At 34.9% G+C, this 20123-nt stretch overlaps 1 protein-coding gene across 1 annotated transcript; it reads left to right on the forward strand.

The window, feature by feature from the left end:
• The first annotated feature begins 8325 nt into the window (after window positions 1-8325).
• Window positions 8326-15376, forward strand: LOC117326260 (tripartite motif-containing protein 3-like). Its single transcript, XM_033882940.1, has 2 exons — window positions 8326-8416; window positions 12882-15376. The coding sequence occupies exon 2, from the start codon at window positions 12892-12894 to the stop codon at window positions 14905-14907; it is 2016 nt and encodes a 671-aa protein (XP_033738831.1). The 5' UTR covers window positions 8326-8416; window positions 12882-12891; the 3' UTR covers window positions 14908-15376.
• Window positions 15377-20123: the final 4747 nt, after the last annotated feature.

Genomic DNA, 20123 nt, shown 5'->3' on the forward strand with positions numbered 1-20123 from the left:
GGCATAACAAGTGCATCAAATAGTTTTAACTGCAGATCTATCGGTAATGAAATATTTCTAATTTTTGTATACAATGCGTACATGGCTTTCTTTGCTTGTTCCGATAATTTACTTCTGGCTTTTGTGAAAACACCATTATAATTTAACATTAATCCAAGATATGTATAGGAGTCTTGTATATCTAAACTCTCATTATTGAATAAAAAGTTGACGTTTCTTCGACTTTTTCTTTTTTCAAATATTATTACTTTTGTTTTTTGCGTGTTAACCGAAAGTTTCCATTCATCACAATAGTTTTGAAATTCGTTTAATGCATTCTGTAACCCATCTGGTGTTTCAGCCATAAGAACAGTATCATCAGCATATAATATAACAAACAGTTTTACATACAAATCCAGGTTTTGTTCACTTAGTGTATATACATCATTCAAAAACGGAACATTATGTTGGTCAAGAAAAGTTTCTAAATCATTAAGAAACAAGGAAAACAAAAATGGTGACAAATTTTCCCCTTGTTTTACCCCGACATCACACATGAAGAAATCAGACTTGTCATTACCGTTAATTACACAAGATTTTGTATTTTGATAAAGATTATAAATGACCTTGAATATTTTCCCCGTTATTCTACTATTCTGAAGTTTTCTCCATAACCCCGCTCTCCACACAGTGTCGAACGCCTTTTTAAAATCAATGAAGGAGCAATATAGTTTTTTACCCTTCGAGAAATATAAAGAAATTAATGAATGTAATATGAAAATATTTTCGGTGGTAGAATATCCCTTTCGGAATCCGGCTTGGGCGGATGACACTAGATTGATTTTATCGGCCAATTTGGTTAATCTATCATTAACTATAGAGGTAAATACCTTTCCCAAACAAGATACAAGTGTTATCGCTCGATAATTATCTGGGTCCCTAGGGTCTCCTTTGTTCTTATATATTGGTTTAATTATACCAGCACCTAGAGGTCAAAATATACCATAGCGTCATCACCCAGAGGTCAATATATACCACAGCGTCAACACCTAGAGGTCAAGATATACCACAGCGCCAGCACCTAGAGGTCAAAATATACCACAGCGCCAACACCCAGAGGTCAAAATATACCACAGCGTCAACACCTAGAGGTCAAAATATACCCAAGCGTCAACACCCAGAGGTCAAAATATACCACAACGTCAACACCCAGTCGACACACAAAGACTCCAAAATACATCTGTTTTCCGTCACTGCCGTATACAGCAAAAATTTAAATGGTGCAATGGTGTATTCCGACAATGCGGTGGCAGTTGCAGGATGAACACATGTATACTTTGATTTAGTATTGTTTAACCTCCTATCCACAGCTATTGTCATGTAAGGACAGGTTAAAGTACAATGTATTAATGTATTTAAAGATGTTAATCGCCGGCAGCGTATGTCTGATAAAACACCAAGAAATGAAAAAAAAAAAAAAAAAACCATGAAAAAATAAAAAAAAAAAAAAAAAACCGATTACAGAATCTTAAAAAGATCGCTTGGATACATGTAGACTTAATTTCTTCGAAATGCAATTAATTATTTATCAAATTCAAATGTAAAAGAATAAATAAATAAACATGTACCTTTAAATCTGAATGAAGAAGCAAACATAAGTAAGCAGGTTTGAGTCGAATAGGGCCTCAGTTTTGGTAGGGTTAAAAGACAATCTAATTAAAATACACATATTCATTATTGTATATATATCATGATGAAAAAAAACATTAGCTGGTTTTCAAAGTTTCTCCAATCGGATTGGTGAAACAGAGAGACCCTCTGACATAAAATATCGTTGTTTTTTTCTGTTGAATCTAACGACCGATACCAGAATAACAAAAACAACAACAACAAAATGGTGTCACATCCTAATAAATTGTGTAATTTAGAAGTATGAGAGATCACTATAAGAAGCAGAAACAAATCTTATTGTCTTATTATTTATATGTGTGGTACTTCTTACTATTGATTTGTATTTATGTACGATCAACGTTGATTTCGGAACTTTTTGCTAGATGCGGTAATGTTGAGACTGACGGTCAATTGAAGGGAGTTAACTCTGAACAAGAAATATCTTTAAAAAAGATAAACGGCATAGTATTAATGCTGGTGGTTATAATGTAAAACTGCTGATGAAATAAATTAACGAACTAATTAATAATGCGTTTCAGCACGGATAACAACATTTTATTACATTTTTACCAGTGAAATATCAAAAATTATTCATTCTATAAAAGTGATATTTTTCAGTCATATTTTTCACTAGTGAAAATATCACTTTTGCTTTTGACTTTAAACATATTTTATTTACACATATTTGCAAATAGGATTTGGCACAAGTTATTACAACTTATGAAGCCATTTCCTTACAATAGTTACATAGACAACAGATGATATTACAGACTGATAAACTGCAATACGAAAGAGATATAGGCCTACATAACATTAGGCACTCACACAAAATAATATAACAAAGTCAATACAATTTTCAAACATGTTAAATATTTTTAAAATCTTGTTAAAATCTTCCGCTGGATTTTATAAAATTTTGTACTTTGTTAAATACAACACAATTTAAATCCAAAGACATATTTTCATTTCCAAAAAGTAATAATCTTAAAGATATATTTATATCTAAATCACTTAAATGATTTAAAAGCACAACTCGAGCATTTGTGTAAGATTGACATTCAAAGAAGAAGTGATAGGCATTCTCACAATAATAGCCACAATTTACACAATTTGAGTTTTGGACCAGATTTGAACGGTAAAGATCATGATTAAGGGAACTGCATTCATGTCTTAATTTAGTGTGAATAATATTAAGTTTTCTATCACCAATTAAGTAATAAGGGGGTACTGAGCATGGTAAGTTAGGGGCTAAAGCTGACTTGAAAGCAGAAAAAGGCATGGATCTAATATCAGAATGTATAGAGTTCCACATCGTCAAAGAGGAAGGTAGAAAAGATTGTTTTGTAATAGACAGTCTGAAATTTGGGATTCTATATTTTTCATTATTTCTTAGACCCTGTCTGTTTTCACCGACTGTAGAGGGAAGTAAATTTGTAATGTAGTTTGGAGTTTGATGTCTATCCATTTTGTAAACTAATTGTAATTTCCGTCTTTTCCTTCTAACTGAAAGTAATTCTAGACCTGTTTCTGAATACAATGACTCGTTTCTAGCAAATAATGGTAACCCTGTTATTATCTTAGCTGCCTCCCGCTGAACCTTCTCTAACTTTTCTGAATCACTTGAAGTGCACCCATCCCAAACTTCACACGCATATTCTAAAACTGGTAAAATATAAGTTTTTATAAATTCGTAAAAGAGCATCACGCTTTAATGTATATTTAAGTTTTCGCAATATATTTACTTTTCCCATAGCCGACTTATAAATTTCATTTATATGATCTACCCATTTAGCATCTGAATTTAATGTAACTCCAAGATGTCTATGCTTACTACTAAAATTTAAAAAATGACCATCAAAAATCAGTTCCAGATCTTCATCAACGTTATCCGAATTAGAAATAAAAATAACTTCCGTCTTATTTGGATTAAAAGTAACTAGCCAAGTACTTGCCCATCTGTTTAAAGCATCCAGGTCTCTATTTAAAACTGTTTGTATTTCTAGACATGAAGATGAAGAGACTTTCAAAGAGGTGTCGTCAGCGAAAAGACGTGCAGTAGATTGAAGAATTTCTGAGATATCATTGATAAATATTAAGAAAAATAGAGGCCCAAGAATGGAACCTTGAGGGACGCCAGAATGTATCAAACCAAAATCCGAATAACAATTATTTATAAAAACTTTTTGTCGTCTGTTGGTTAAGTAGTTTTCAATCCATGATAGAAAATTTCCGCATATCCCGTATGACTTTAGTTTTACTAATAAACCTTTATGCCAAACCCTGTCAAACGCTTTAGAAATATCACAGAAAACTAAACAAGAATGTTTTTTTTCTTCTAGATCAAGGCAAATGTTATGATATAAATCAATTAATTGATATACGGTCGAGTGACCCGGCATAAATCCTGATTGATACTGATAGAAAAGTGAATTTTCAAGAAAATAATTATGTAAATACTTGAAGATAACTCTTTCAAATGTTTTACCAACAGAGGACAAAAGTGATATAGGTCTATAATTAGAAGGAGAATGCCTATCACCCTTCTTAAAAAGAGGTATCACTTTAGCAAGTATCGGGATAAATACCAGTTGATAACGACAAATTAAAAAGCAATTCAAGTGGTCTACATACAGTTTTAGCAGTATACTTCAACATGTGGTGGCTAATTTCATCAGAGCCAGAAGCTTTACCAAGTTTTAAATTCATCAAAACATCAGATATGTCATTTTGACTTATTACAGGTAACTCAAAAGAACTCTCTGTTTTAGGTTCTAACAAAGGAACATCGTTATTGTTGTCATCTATGCTAGTGATACTGCAAAAATAGTCGTTCAATGCATTACATTTGGCCTTATCATCGACTAATAAACGTTCCGAAATTGGATCAACTAAAGTAGGGATATGACGTGATGTCTCAGAATTCCCCATCAATCTTTTGACAAGTCGCCAATAGTTTTTAGGATCAGACGAATGATAAAACTCAATAAGATTTCCAACATTTTCATAAAAAGACTGTCGTGCATACTTTTTCATATTATTCACTTTATTTCGCTGATTTTTGAATTTAGCTATGTCCCGTGGATGATTGGTACGTTTGGCTATTTTCCGAAATCTATCACGAGCTCTCATATTTTTTCTAAGGTCTGAAGACATCCAGGGCTTATCGTTTGGTCTTACAGTAATTTCCTTATGTGGTATCGATCTACGAGCAAAATCAAGAAAAAATTTCAGTAAAACGTTCACTGGCCGAATTGACAGAGTTGCATGTAGCGAAAAGAGTATCCCAATCATATTCTTCAACAAGACGATTAAAAAGTACATAGTCGCCTCTTTTATATAACCAAATTTTACGTTTATATGCTAGTTTCTGAAATGACGGAACAGAAATATATACAACACAACCTTGGTGGTCAGTAACTACATTTTCAGTGGATACTACAGAGGAATAAGTGTATGAAATTGATTCTGATACCAAAATTGGATCGAGTAAACTTGACCTCGTGGGACTTATACGAGTAGGTTCATTTATGACATTTATAAAATTAAACGAATTTATTATATCAGATAAAACATGATTCTGTGACATAGTAAGCATGTCAACATTGAGGTCTCCAAGCAGTATGACATTACTGGATATTTCCACCGCATCACTTATTGAAGCCTGAAGATTTTCCCAGAATTGATTTGTATGAAAGGAAGAACGGTACACAGTCCCAATGAGTATGCTTTTTTCGGGAAGATAAATTTGGAGCCATAATATTTCAGTGTCGGGACGTTCTAGATCAACTATCCTGCTAACTTTCAAAACCTCGTTTACATATACTAAAATCCCCCCTCCCGCAAAATTTCTATCAAGTCTAAAAGGGTGGTGGAAGCCATCCAGTAATAACTCGCTGCTTGGGACTTCAACATCAAGATGAGTTTCAGTAAGACATATTACGTCATATTCACCTGCTATATTTTCAATATATTCAAGTTTTTTTCTCACACTTCTAATATTTAAATGAAAAACAGAAAGTTCACCTTCTACAGGCCCTGGATTTGACTCAATATCCATATGCTGTAATAATAGTAATATCAAAATAAGCAAAAAATAGTTATTGCTCATATATGTTTTACGATAATTTTGCTGATTTGACCAATCAAATTAATGATTAGAAAATACAAAAATAATTGACCAATCAGAAAGCCCGACATATATGTCAGCACCTGGACAGGGGGAACTACTTTTTTTGTTTACAAATTATCGCTGTAGGCCTAGTTAGCATACGGGGTAGGTTTTTCGTTGATAAAAAAATGTTATAAACAGAATATCTAACAGTGTCTTCAGTAATACCAAATATATTTCACTCGTGTGGCTAATATTTTGATATTTTTCACTCGTGCTGTGCACTCGTGAAAAATATCAAAATATTAGCCCCACTCGTGAAATATATTTGGTATTACTGAAGACACTGTTAGATATCCTCTATATATCAGTTTGAATCATTTTTGGTGATAATAAGACTGCATTTGAATCAGGACTGTAATTTTTTTTAATAATGTGTCATTTGAATAGATACATCCACTTATTCAGCTTGCATTCAATCTTAATTTTGTTTCGTCTTTAACTGCATATCTGCATTTTGCATTTACCGCTACATTGACCAATCACATTCTTCATCTTGACCAGTAACGCCACCTGTCGCGTCATATCCGACGCCAAAAGAAAATTAGACGGCTATGCCGAAAAAATATCATGCAAAAGACCACCTGGGCCGATATGTGACGGGTGTACTCGGAGACATGGCACGAATTCCCAACCCACGTGTGGCAGTTGCCAGGTACTGACTGTAGGCCGGTGATTTTTCTCCGGGTACTCCGGCTTTCCTCCATCTCCAAAACCTTGCACGTCCTTAAATGACACTGGCTGTTAATAGGACGATAAACAAAAACAAACCAAACCCAACCCACGCTCCATATCTATACACTGTACAATAAAGTCGTATTAGACTAATAACCGATGTCATGATTTTTGTTTTAATACATGGTATTTTTCCTAAACAGAATTTCACAATTGATTTAATATTTAATTAACTATTAAGAAATGTGTCTTTTAGCTTCAGGAAGAAATTACAAAAGAATGGACATACTGCCTGATTTGACTTGAAGTTGTCCGCTAAGGAAGTTATATGGTGTGGAATGTGTTGCCTAACTAACTCAGGACAGCTCGTTCTTTTACATGTTTTCGTCGGATTTCTCGGCACCCTAGAGGCCGAGATGTTGACGCTACCATTATGATTAACCGACCTATATTATGATTTTATCTCTCCAAGTTTAACCTACATTCTGCTTGAGCTCTATTCATGTTCCTAGTAAGGGTTTTGTTCAAAGATTTTTTTTCAATTTTTTTCCAATTCCTTTTTTATTTATATATACATGTAGTATTAATTTTTTTACTTATACATGTATGAACCAGCTTAAACATATTTTTTTCATTAACGTGACAAGCGGATAAAACTACAACATACGAAACGTCATCTTTCTTTTACTCCTGTGAATTCCCTCCGATGCTTTATTGTCAAGTTCAATATGTGATGTACTTCTTTTTGTTGATATATGTAAGTAGAATTTTTTATTTAACAACAATTTAGAAACAGATTATAACTTATGTTAACCAGTCTAGCTTATTAACCCAGAAAATTGAGTGTGGGGGCTCTCACTGTGGGTGGGAACAGGACTACCAGGAGAAAAGTCAACGTTGTCAGGTAGGAGACCGCCATGTTTTGTTTTGTTTTTCTTTTCTTTTCTTTTTACTTTACCTTTACTTTGTCCGCTGTACTTGTATCTTTGAAAGGTGGAACAAAATTAAGGTTTTGACTCGTCCACGCCTTTGGATGCCACGCCAATTTGCATTGGTTGGTGTTCGAAACTCAACGTTACGATATTATGATTTTTTTTATCGAGAACTCCAATAGTACACACTCACTGAGAAGCACTTTCAAAAATAATTGAACCATTTTTCAAATATCATTTCAGAAAGAGAAGCAAATGCACTTGAGCGTCTTCAGTCAAAAAAAAATACATAATCAAACTGAAAAAAAGACAATCCAGCAAATTGCTTCATACGTACTTGAGTGCTTTCAAAAAATTGAGCCACTTTTCAAATATTATTGCAGAAAATATGATTTCAGGAAAATTCAGAAAAGTTGCCATTTTCAAGTTTATATTTCTAAAGAGAGAAAGTTAAGAGCCTCATTTTTTCTGATTTTTGAAATCTTTCTAAAAATATAAGAAAATAAGAGTAATGTGGAAGAGATTTTTCTTTTTTTCCCTCATTAAAATTGATTGATGCTATATTAACTTAATTACCGTAACTAGAAAACAAATGATTGTATCAAAATTAATCTTTTATTATTATATCCACAACTACATGTAAGCTGGCATTTTCACCACATATAGGCCTACATACAGTAAGTTCATTCTGGTAATTCACTAGTGATCGTGGCGTAGACCTAGTCTCGTCACCAGACAGACGAGATTGTTGCGAACTTGGTATTTGGTATATACAATTTAGTGTGGTATCAAATTGTTGCTAACACCTGGTTAATACCAGGTACCGGGTGAACTTTCTACTTGAGCTACAAATATTCCGGAAATTGTATAGATGGTTTCGAGAATTAGTATACAATATCCGGTGGATGATCGCATTTGACAGACGAAGAATGGATAGCGAGAATAGGCCATTTATTTATATTATAAGCTTCTGAATAACTAGCATCTACAGGTATGTTAACAAATAGAAAATTGTGTAAGTTTTGAGTCCAAAGTATAGTAAAATTCCCCTGACTGACGTAGAATAGCACACACCGATTCTGTCGATAGGACTTCCGGTTTAGATATTTTTTGGAAGAAATTGCTATTACGCCTTGTCCTGCTTGTCAGATACGGTCTACACGTTTCTAGATCTGATCATTTATTCAACGGATATGCATGACTTTGATGATCATTTTACTAGAGAATACTCTTACACATTCAGGGATTTTTCTGCGGGCTTGTAGGGGCCTAGAACGAATATTAATACCCTGCCTACACTGGACCATCTGTCAGAAATTGTCCGTCCGTCGTCCAGAGCTACGTTATCGCAGCTAGTAGGGGCCCCATCCCAAATAAAGTTATTTCATTTTTCAACCAAATCAACAAAAAATGTAGTTAATCCTTCCCCAATCTTTCCCAATTCACCAATTTTCTTCTCAAAATGAGACAAAGGCCCCTTCGAATTCCCAAATCAGTGAAAAAAATGGCCTGACATTGTTAAATTAGCGCTGCCTGTCAAATGAAAAATAGGTCTTAACGGGTGGTTAGGTGACACAGTGGAAACACACAACCGTTATTAACACACATTTGCTTTTCACCTGGGTTTTCCATGTTGGTTTTCCCCCGGTACTCCGGTTTCCTCCCACAGTAAGACCCCTCGTGCGCTTTCATCCGGCCGGCCAACAAGTGTCATTGATTTTAGTCGGTATAGCTTGTTTTGGAATTGTTGTAAAATAGATAAAATTTCAATTTATGAAAAATGAAAGTGGCAAAACGCAAGTATTTTATCTATATAATATTAGTACTGTAGTACTCGGAACACCTTCGAAATCAAGATTTCACTAAAATTATTTTTTCTTCTTTTAATTTCTTCTTCTTATAAATATCAAACATACATTAATCAATGTTAACATAATGAGGAAAAGAGATTGTTTGTTCTTATAAATTGACATAATCAGGTTGGGGAAAATCACCAACTTGTGTATAATACCCAAGCTTAATAGCTATTATATGCTGATTGAGGTATGATCATGATTAGGTACTAGTGGTTGGCCAATCATCGATTATAATTGAAAATTAATTGATTTGAAGCATTTCTAGCGACTTGAATCATAAAATTCAAAAATTGAATAGTGAATTTTCTTAGTGGTTTCCTGTTTTCCAGAATTAATCTCCTATATTTTTTTCTTCATTAGTCAAGGGGGTCCCACAGGCACTTGTTTGACTTGTTGTAGTAGCAATAAAGCATTTGACTGACCCATGCATGCTATACAAAATGGAAGACAAGTTTGTTTGTTCAATCAACGGGGTGTCAGCTTGCCAATTAAGGTTTGGTGTTTATGTTGATGTTTAAATGTAAAAGATGACTTTCCAAACAAGGAGTTCAGCGGTCACTTGGTGTGGTGTGGTGTTTATGTATGAAAACATATACGAATAAAGATATCAGGATTAGATGAATGTCAATGCATCTGCACTATACACGGTTGAAATAAAGATAATTCATAGGGTGTTTAATTTACATGGAAACATAATAATATGTGTCAATAACTGCAACAGTTGAATTTAAAGTGAAGTTATTATATATGTAGTTGTGATCTCCACAAGTTAGATATAATTCAAACACGAACTTGTATTACCCCGGTATCTAATTTCGTAATCAAAGCTTATGAGCTCAGCTGTCTGGTTAATATTTAGTCATCCTCGTTATTTCTGCCTCAAAAAAAGCAGCAGACTGAAGTTTGATCAATTGTTTTGCTCCTGAATTCAACAAAAAATGAAATAGTGATGTTTACTGAACATCATTTGCATAACTAATAAGACACATTTTAGGCATTTCTATCCAGATTCAATCTGATTTAAAAATCCCACTATAATTTAATCGATAATTGATCAGACAAGTTCATCCGATTATCCTGATTAATCGAATGTGAAAATCTCATCCGATTTCTATCATTATCAGGTACAGCTGTACTTGCTTTCAAACCTGGTCCCAATCGCCTAGCCAGAAATACCCGCAGCTTATAACGCTGCACCACATCGGCGTTCTTAAAAAACATTTAGTCTAACCACTGTGTCCCATGTATCATCAAATATTTAATAGTGTCAATACTACTTCTAACTCTTGTATTGAACCCCAGAGTCTTAGCTCTGTCTGCTACTCTACATGAACCAGTTGATAGAGCCAAAGAGAACTGTCCACTAGTAAGCATCTAATTACATATACATGTATGTGACTTTTTAGTTATCCTTCAAATAGTGGTGTAACAATTCACTGATGTATCGATGTATTGTATCGTAGTGTGGTGCATCGATGCATCATCTATCCTTGATTTGACGTATCACGATACTTAGAAATTTGTAGTTATCTCCCCCGACCAACGTTAGCTTACGTTTTGTAGTAAACAAACATGGCTGAAAAGGCTGTTCCAGCAGCTTATGAAGTTGCCTGTTGGAGTTTATTCAAAATCAAATTTTCTATAAATTCAAGAATGCTTTTTAGGAAACAGACAAAACATATGTTTTTTGTAACAAATGTAGACCAGGACATCCAGTTGACCCTTGACTTTTAGCAATTTCAGAAGTCAAATCACTATTTCTGAAAAATATGAAGGGTAAAAATGTATGTCAAATAGACATGTCCCTTCAAACCCAAGAGTCAGATCTCAATTTGGGGAGTCAAAAACATACTCTCAAGGGTCTACTGGATGCCCTGTAGACAAAGACTCAAATATTCCCGAAATACCACAAACAACACATGACTTCTGTACGATGGAATACCAGATATCTGACAGGTCATCAGCTTCCATGTATATCGTGATACGTATCATATCTTGACCCTTGTATCGCGATACGAATCATATCGCTATCCACCTTGCGATACATAGCTCTACCTTCAAATAATTAAACTCGGCCCTGTGATGTATATATGTGCTAAAAATCACAGGCATCTGCTTTTGGTAAGTATTGATAGAAAAAAATATATACCCTACTCCTACTATGTCAACAAGGTGTAACACTCGAAGATCTACGATGTATCGACTGTGGAACGGATGTAGACTTGATTGGTTGACATTTATAATTAATATTGTTGATGGAGTGGTCGACCATTTGGTTTGTTTTTGTTTAACGTCCTGTTAACAGCCAGGGTCATTTAAGGACGTGCCAGGTTTTGGAGGTGGAGGAAAGCCGGAGTACCCGGAGAAAAACCACCGGCCTACGTTCAGCACCTGGCAACTGCCCCACATAGGTTTCGAACTCGCAACCCAGAGGTGGAGGGCTAGTGTTAAAGTGTCGGGACACCTTAACCACTCGGGTCACCGCGGCCCCCCTGTCGACCAATCAGATTGCCCCATGCATACCCATACCGCTCTAGAATATACAGACTACTTCTGTTCCACAGGCGATGCATCATCGGCTATCGTGATCGCTTTTGATCCATCCTCTCATCTTTAAATCATTGTCACACGATAAAAAAGAATACCATGAATAGATATTTGAGAATTCTAAACCAAGGTACGTTATTGAAGTTTATGTACATTTTATGTTTTAATTGGATTGAACTTGAATTCTAAGTGAATCGAACCTCACCCCCCCTCCTCCGTTTTTTCAAGTGTTACACCTTGTTGATATAGTAGGAGTATGGGCTAATATATGTATTTTTTATTAATACTTACCAGAAGCAGAAGCATGTACTAAAAGTAGTCTATCATCATAAATACAAGTTTTAATATCGGTCCAAAACTCATGTTTTGATAGTGGCCGACTATATATTAGCCATGAAACAGTTTGGATACCAGAGAAAAAGTCTTGTATAGTACAGACATCTTACTGTATGTCTGATGTGGCAAACTCGAAAGGACCTTGTAATGATTGGTTGTAAGCTTAAGACATGCATGGTCCCTGGTCCTCCTTTCACAGGTACACATTTAGGTTGTCAGACACCCATAAAATTATATTATATAATTCATCGGCTGCAACTGACCTCCAACCCCCCCCCCCCCCCCCCCCCCCCGGTCCAAAAATAAGCTCCCTTCTTCATTTTTCTTTCAAACACCAGTAATTATATATATATTTAGCAACAAGGCTCTCAAAGCCCTTCCCAAACTTAATCGTAAACTTTTTACACTTGGGAGAGGTGGCTTATTTAAGGATATTTCAATATGGTAACAAAGAGTTGCAGCACTCAGATCACCAATCACTTGCAATTGGTGAATGTGGTGTTATAAATTTGTAAATTGAGTTGTACTATCCTGGTAGAAAATTGTTTTGCGTATATTCCAATTTCGGTTTCAAACTTTGTTATATTTTGCCTTCATTTAAGATTCATTTCCATCTTGTCAAAACCAAAACAGTGGAGGACATGTTTCATTAACATTTTTAGCTGTTATATATATTATACTACTGTTTATATATATTTTTTTCATTGTTTGTTGCAGAAAATGAAGAATGGCTACCTCGGATTTCCAAGAGAACTTTTTTCACTGTTCTATCTGTACTGAGAAGTTTAGGCATCCAAAAGTTCTACCATGTCAGCATACATTCTGTAAAAGCTGTATCCAGGCCTACATCAGACAAGAGGTTTCAAAAATACCTGGAAGGCACGGATTTCCATGTCCGATTTGTCGAACCTTCACGTCGATCAGGAATCCCAGTATTCCATATGATAAATGGTCTGATTCTCTGATAACAAACTTCAACCTTATCAACATGATGGAAGCAATTGAAGGAGGAAAAGAAGTGAAATGTTCAATTCACAACAAAGCTGTTGAATACTTCTGCAAAGTACACGAGAAAAACATTTGCTCCGATTGTGCGATATTTGATCATAGGAGCTGTGAAGTAACAGCTCTTGCTGCGGCAAAAAAACACGAGAAACTCCTAGGGAGCATTTCAGAGTGTCTTCTAGAAGCTTCACAATTGGAAAAGAAAAATTTAGACTTGATCAGTGCTCTTACAGAAAGCAAAAACTCTGTGGAAAGGAAACTAAAAGATCATTTTACACAGATGAAAGAAAGAATTGACACAGCAGAAAAAGATCAGACCAACATGCTTCAGTGCAAGTATGACTGTGAGTTAAGTTGTTTGAAGGAAAATCAGGAAAAATGCCAGAACTTGAGTGAAAATTTGCAAACTGCAATGGAAGAACTTCGTCAACGAAAGGGAGATTCCTCAACAGACATTGATAGCTATGAGGGAAATGTTTTGGACTTGAAAGGACAATTAGAGACAACTTTAAAATCGATCAGGAGCAAAGGGGCAATTCATGTATCCCTGAGAACTGATGTTGATTTGGAAAGCAGAATTGAGAAACTGTCAACTTTAGTTGGAGAGGTGATTGTGAATATTTCTTCAGAAGAAAACCAGCCAGGAGCAACTGGGAGCAGGGGCCCTTTACAACCATCAGCACTAGGGAATAGGTTTCTGGATCAGAATGGGACTATGGATGATGTCGGTCTTCCTTCTTATGCAATGGCTGTACAACAGTTAGGTCCAATGATGCATCCTCCTCCCGGAGCTCCAGGAGTTGTCCATATGGTTCATCCTGGGTCGGTGCCTCCAACAGGCCCCCTGGGCCCGCCACAGATTCTGCCACTGGGGCCGTTTGGACCAACATCCAATGCCCCAAAATCTCTTGTCCCAGGAACATCATTCAATGCCAAGAGGCCAAGTGATAAAACTCATTGTTGGCTGACAGGTGCAGCATTTCTGTCAAATGATAACATTGTAATGGCTGATCGAAATAACAAAAAGGTTAAACTTTTCTCAAATACCTTTTACTGCATTGCCGAAATGGCGATGCAAACCTATCCATTTGATCTGGCAGAGACATGTACAGGAGAAATTGCTGTGACTTTGCCGAAACAGAATCGGATTGGATTCTTTCACCTGGAGACATTGACACCATGTTCTCATTATATTGATACCGAGCAGCCATGTCTGGGAATCACGTCGGGCCACGAGAGATTGTACGTCTGCTGTGACACAACCTGGTCCAAGGTTGGGTGTATACGTGTCTATGACAAGTTCAATCAACTGCTGATCAAAATTGAGAAGGATGACCGGGGCAAGGATATGGTGAGTGTTACAGACTATCTGACAGTGTGTCCGCTTTCTGGGAACCTCTTCTTTAAACGTGGAGGCCTCAGTAAGGAATGTATCCACTGCACAACCAACCAAGGTACAATCCTGTGGAAGGCCAAAGTTCCCTCATGGATGGACGTTCCAGCCGGACTGGCAGTCCTCAATGACGGACTTATAGTGTCTATTGGAAGTCTCAAGTGGATTTCTCCTGGAGGCCAAAAGTGGGAGAAACTGATCGACTCAAGTGATGTAGGAGGACCATGTGCATTATCTGTCAGTCATGACAAAACACGGCTTCTTGTTACGCAAGCAGATGCGATCTCCAACTGTAAGGAAAATGATGAAGTCCGTATTTTCAACATCATTTACCAGTTTGGTTAATTGTATGGCTAATAAATTATTTGTCTTTCGTTTTAAATGTGATATATATATATATATATCCTGTTGAAGTGTATTTGTAGGAACTGAATCTATAGCTGTTAACTAAAAGACTTTCATCATAATTTTCTTTTATATAACACATAATTAATGTATAGAATTAATCCAAATGTTAGTGATAAAGATTTTCTATACAGTGATACTTTCAGTATGGCCTGTTAATTTGAAGTTTTTTATAGCTGTTAGTGGCAAACATGTAGTTAGCTAATTATATATATATAATCACCATCCATTGTCTGTAAACATTTGGAATGTTTTTCTTTTTGACATATATATGTTATATGTATGATTCTGTACTTATAGTCCTTACCAGTGAAACCTGGGGGACTATATACTATATAGGCAGAAGTTATTAACATTTCTCGTAGTTTGATATGTGTGTGATATTTTGATTGCAGTCATTTGGTCCCCCCCCCCCCCCCCCCCCCTTTTTTATTTACCAAATTACAAAAGTTTTTGCTTGTATTAAGTTTATGATAGCTTTTAAAAACATTTTTCTATGATAAGTTTTTTTGCACTTAGACCTTCTTATCTAATGTGACTGAAGAAATTCAAACTCAACAGGAAGATTTTATTTTTGTATTGTAGCACCATGTTACCTTCATAGTAACATTAACAGAGGAATCTTGTTAACATGTATGATGTAAAGAGAAATCTTGTTAACATGTATGATGTACAGAGAAATTTTGTTAACATGTATGATGTAAAGAGAAATCTTGTTAACATGTATGATGTACAGACAAATCTTGTTAACATGTATGATGTACAGACAAATCTTGTTAACATGTATGATGTACAGACAAATCTTTTATGATTTACAGAGAAATCTTGTTAACTTGTTGTAGAACCTGCTTTATTCTTACAATTTTTTCACAGTTTCTCCTAGCAGAATTACTCCTTGCATGAACAACTCCAAAAAGTAAAACGAATCTGGTTATTTCCACACAGCTACCACACATAACCTACATAGTTAACTTCACACAGCTACTGCAGAACCTATATGGCTATAGCTAGTTAACTCCACTGTCCACAGCTACATGAGAACCTGGTTAAGTGTACCCAACTACATCATAACCTGGTTAAGTCTACACAACTACATCATAACCTGGTTAAGTGTACCCAACTACATCATAACCTGGTTTAGTCTACTCAACTACATCATAACCTGGTTAAGTCTACACAACTACATCATAACCTGGTTAAGTGTACCCAACTACATCATAACCTGGTTTAGTCTACTCAACTACATCATAACCTGGTTTAGTCTACCCAACTACATCATAACCTGGTTAAGTCTACACAACTACATCATAACCTGGTTAAGTCTACCCAACTACATCATAACCTGGTTAAGTCTACACAACTACATAAGAACCTAGTTTAGTCTACACAACTACATCATAACCTGGTTAAGTCTTCACAACTACATCATAACCTAGTTTAGTCTACCCAACTACATCATAACCTGGTTAAGTCTACACAACTACATCGTAACCTGGTTAAGTCTACACAACTACATCATAACCTGGTTAAGTCTACACAACTACATCATAACCTGGTTAAGTCTACACAACTACATCATAACCTAGTTTAGTCTACCCAACTACATCAGAACCTTGTTAACTTAAACATGAATAATCTAAAAAAAAAAAAAAGGGGGGGGGGGGGGGGGGGGGGGGGGGGGGGGGGGGGGGGGAACCCAGACAACTTTAATATCATAATGATTACTAAAACCTAAAAGGACAATAACTTTATTCTGTTTTTTGAGAATTCTATCAAGTATATTATTTGTAAGATATATAATCAAACAATGTACATGTATATTGTTTTATTTGAAAGTTATACTTAAATGGAATTTAAATAAAGTGTGAACATGTGTCAGTATAAAATCCATGTAGTGCATGTAGAAAATCCTATTGAATACATGATTTTTTTCTATGATGAATTTTTGAGAAGTTTTTAAAGCATATGTTTCATTATTTTTCCTTTCTGATAGTGTGTACTAGTATTTAATGTGCCATGTAAGGATGAAGATAAACTCTTAATATTTTTGCTTTTGTTTTGTTTTGTTTTTGTTTTAATTGTTTTTGTTCATTGTTATTGTGATGCTGTTGCATAACCATTAAGTTTTTTTTAGTTTTAGTGATGATACTGTCATACATTAATTTTGATGTAATTTTAACTGATTACTGTATACATGTATATATTCACAAGTATATGCTCCATCCATAAACAAGCTCCGCCCACAAATAAAGGCCCCCTCCCCCTATATCATTTATTGTGGTAGAAACAGGTCACACAAAGTCGTGGTTGTTGTATATGATATTTCTTTCACTCTCGTCAGTTATTTTTCAAAAGTTACAAAAAACACTTGATAAAGGGGGCCGTGTTGGCCGAGTGGTTAAGGTGTCCCGACACTTTATCACTAGCCCTCCACCCCTGGGTTGCGAGTTCGAAACCTACATGGGGCAGTTGCCAGGTACTGACCGTAGGCCGGTGGTTTTTCTCCGGGTACTCCGGCTTTCCTCCACCTCCAAAACCTGGCACGTCCTTAAATGACCCTGGCTGTTAATAGGACATTAAACAAAAACAAACAAACAAACACTTGATAAAATTAACTTTTGAAAAATAACTTACTTGAGGGAACTTGATACCAGATACAACAACAACTCGTTGTGGAACCTCTGTGCCAACTGATATCAATCACTTTTGATCAAGAAATAGAAAAAAATTCTATGTTTATTGGTTTCAGATTATAAAAGTGTACAGTCGCTTTGGAGACAATGAAAGATCAATGCCTAAAGCAGACATTAACTTCTGTCGTCAGTTATGGCATTCAGTTCAATTTGGCTAATTAATATGGCATAATTGGGGCGATATATGCAAAAGTTATTACTTAATTTTAAATTTCTTAAAAAGTTTGTGTAAGCTGATGAATGTTTATATACTGTGTGCACGGCGGTTGACTTGGCTTTTCTTCTTACAGTCGATTCAAAGAAAATAAACAAGACATAGTTTTCCTATTTCCTTTTAAATTCTTACACAAAACAATCTAATCATTTTAATCATCAAGTATTTAGTAGAATTAAATTTCAAGTTAAGTTTTGTGATAATCCGTCTTAGTTAATTTTCATTCATCAATTTTGGGATCTCCTAGACATCGCTTTTGGTCAAAGTCTTTCATGCACAAAATATATGGATAGAAGTTTTTTTCCAGCATTTTAAGTCCCAAAAAGTACCAGTGCAAATTACACAGGTGCGCAAATTACATATTGAAATAAAAAATGACTGGGAAAAGACACTAACGTGCTGTCTGTGTTGTGTAGGGAACCATATCGTCCACTTAACTACGACACCTGATCATGATGGCTTCGTTTCTAAGACGTAATTCATTAGAGGTAACGTGAGCGGAAATTACATGAGTTTTTATGGTATTTAACCTGTCTAGGTATTAACATTGCGCTGTCCAACCAGGACAAATTTCTCGTACTTTATAACTCGGTCTCACTTTTTTAAAAAATTTGTGGACTTCTTCTTCTTCGAAGGTTCTTGATTTCTTCTGAAAAAGATGTTTTGTGTGTCTTAGTTCACGTCCTTTGGTGCCAATCCATACAGACCAGAGCATTTTCTACTGTCGTAACTTTTAAAGAGGTCAGGAAACTTGTTGATAAAGGTGATAATTTCAAATCCTTTATAACTTGTATACATACAGTGCACAATGTATAGGTCTTCAGTATTTGTGTAAACTCAATGGCCATCATTTGAACAAAAGATAAATTTCACGTCGGTTTAAAGGAATGTTTAGACGACGGTCTTCTCCTTATTTTAAGTTCTACATTTGTAAGGCATAATTTAGTATAGTATTTGAATTTTTGAGCACCTTTCTGTCAATTTTAACCATTGTAATTCTGGACAATCCAGAAACAGTATACCAATATTTTAATTTCCCTCATTGAATTAACCAAGTTTGACGATACATCAGAATTTTGATTAAAAGATAAATATTACTCTGGTGGATTTTGGATTTTAGTTATTTTTACATTTTAATTTATCTTTAACATAAAATTGTACACAAATGTAGGACAATTCTGTAATTTATTGTGAAGACATATTGAGTTGTTTGAAGCAATCACTATTTTACTACTACCAACAGCATATGTTAGATTATATAATTATCTCCCTTAGAACACATGATAACATCATATGCTAACACTATCTCATATGCATGACTAGAACATGTGTATTTGTATGTGTTTCTTTCAATGGATGAAAACTTTATCATATATTTCTTCAATGCCTTCCTTCGGATTGTTAGAACGCAGCGTATTATATACGTGAATACATAAAATTTCTCAAATAAGCCCCTGCCAACAAATAAGCCCCCTTCAGGTTTTTCTTCAAAATCATCACTTGTAGAATTATAGTGAAACCTGAAAGTGGTTAAGTAAATAAATCCTTCTTAATATTAAACTTTTTCATCAAGGGAAGGGGTTTATTTGAGGATAAATACAGGACAAAATTTTAACACCAGAGGAGGGTAATTTTTGAGAGGAATTTTTTTTCATTTATGTTCAGTTGACGAAGAGTTGGAAGCATATACGACTACATATTTAAAAGTTATTCTCTCATTGTGTCTTTGTTTTATGGTTGATTGAATCTGAAGTTTATTTTATTTATGCTGGTGTTTTTTTGACACAATGTGTTGCAACATGTATGTAATTATGAAAGTTTTCTACTATGAATTTCACTTTATGATGTATTTTTGTTTCTTTTTACTGATTTCTGATAAATTAAGAAATATAAAAGTTTACAGGTTTGAAGTGTGCCTAAAGCCTTCAGGGAAAATACAAACAGAAGTTGTATGTGTAATTGGATGGAGTAACAAAAAATAAAATACATGTATATATATATATATATATATATATCATTGGATGGAGTAACGAAAATAAAAGACATGTACATGTATGTGTAATTAGATGGAGTAACGAAAATAAAATACATGTACATGTATGTGTAATTAGATGGAGTAACAAAAATAAAATACATATACAGGTATGTGTATTTAGATGGAGTAACAAAAATAAAATACATGTACATGTATATGTAGATGGAGTAACAAAAATAAAAGACATGTACATTTATGTGTAATTAGATGGAGT

This window comes from Pecten maximus, chromosome 4 (genome assembly GCF_902652985.1).
Source record: "Pecten maximus chromosome 4, xPecMax1.1, whole genome shotgun sequence".
NCBI classification, from domain to species: Eukaryota; Metazoa; Mollusca; class Bivalvia; order Pectinida; family Pectinidae; genus Pecten; species Pecten maximus.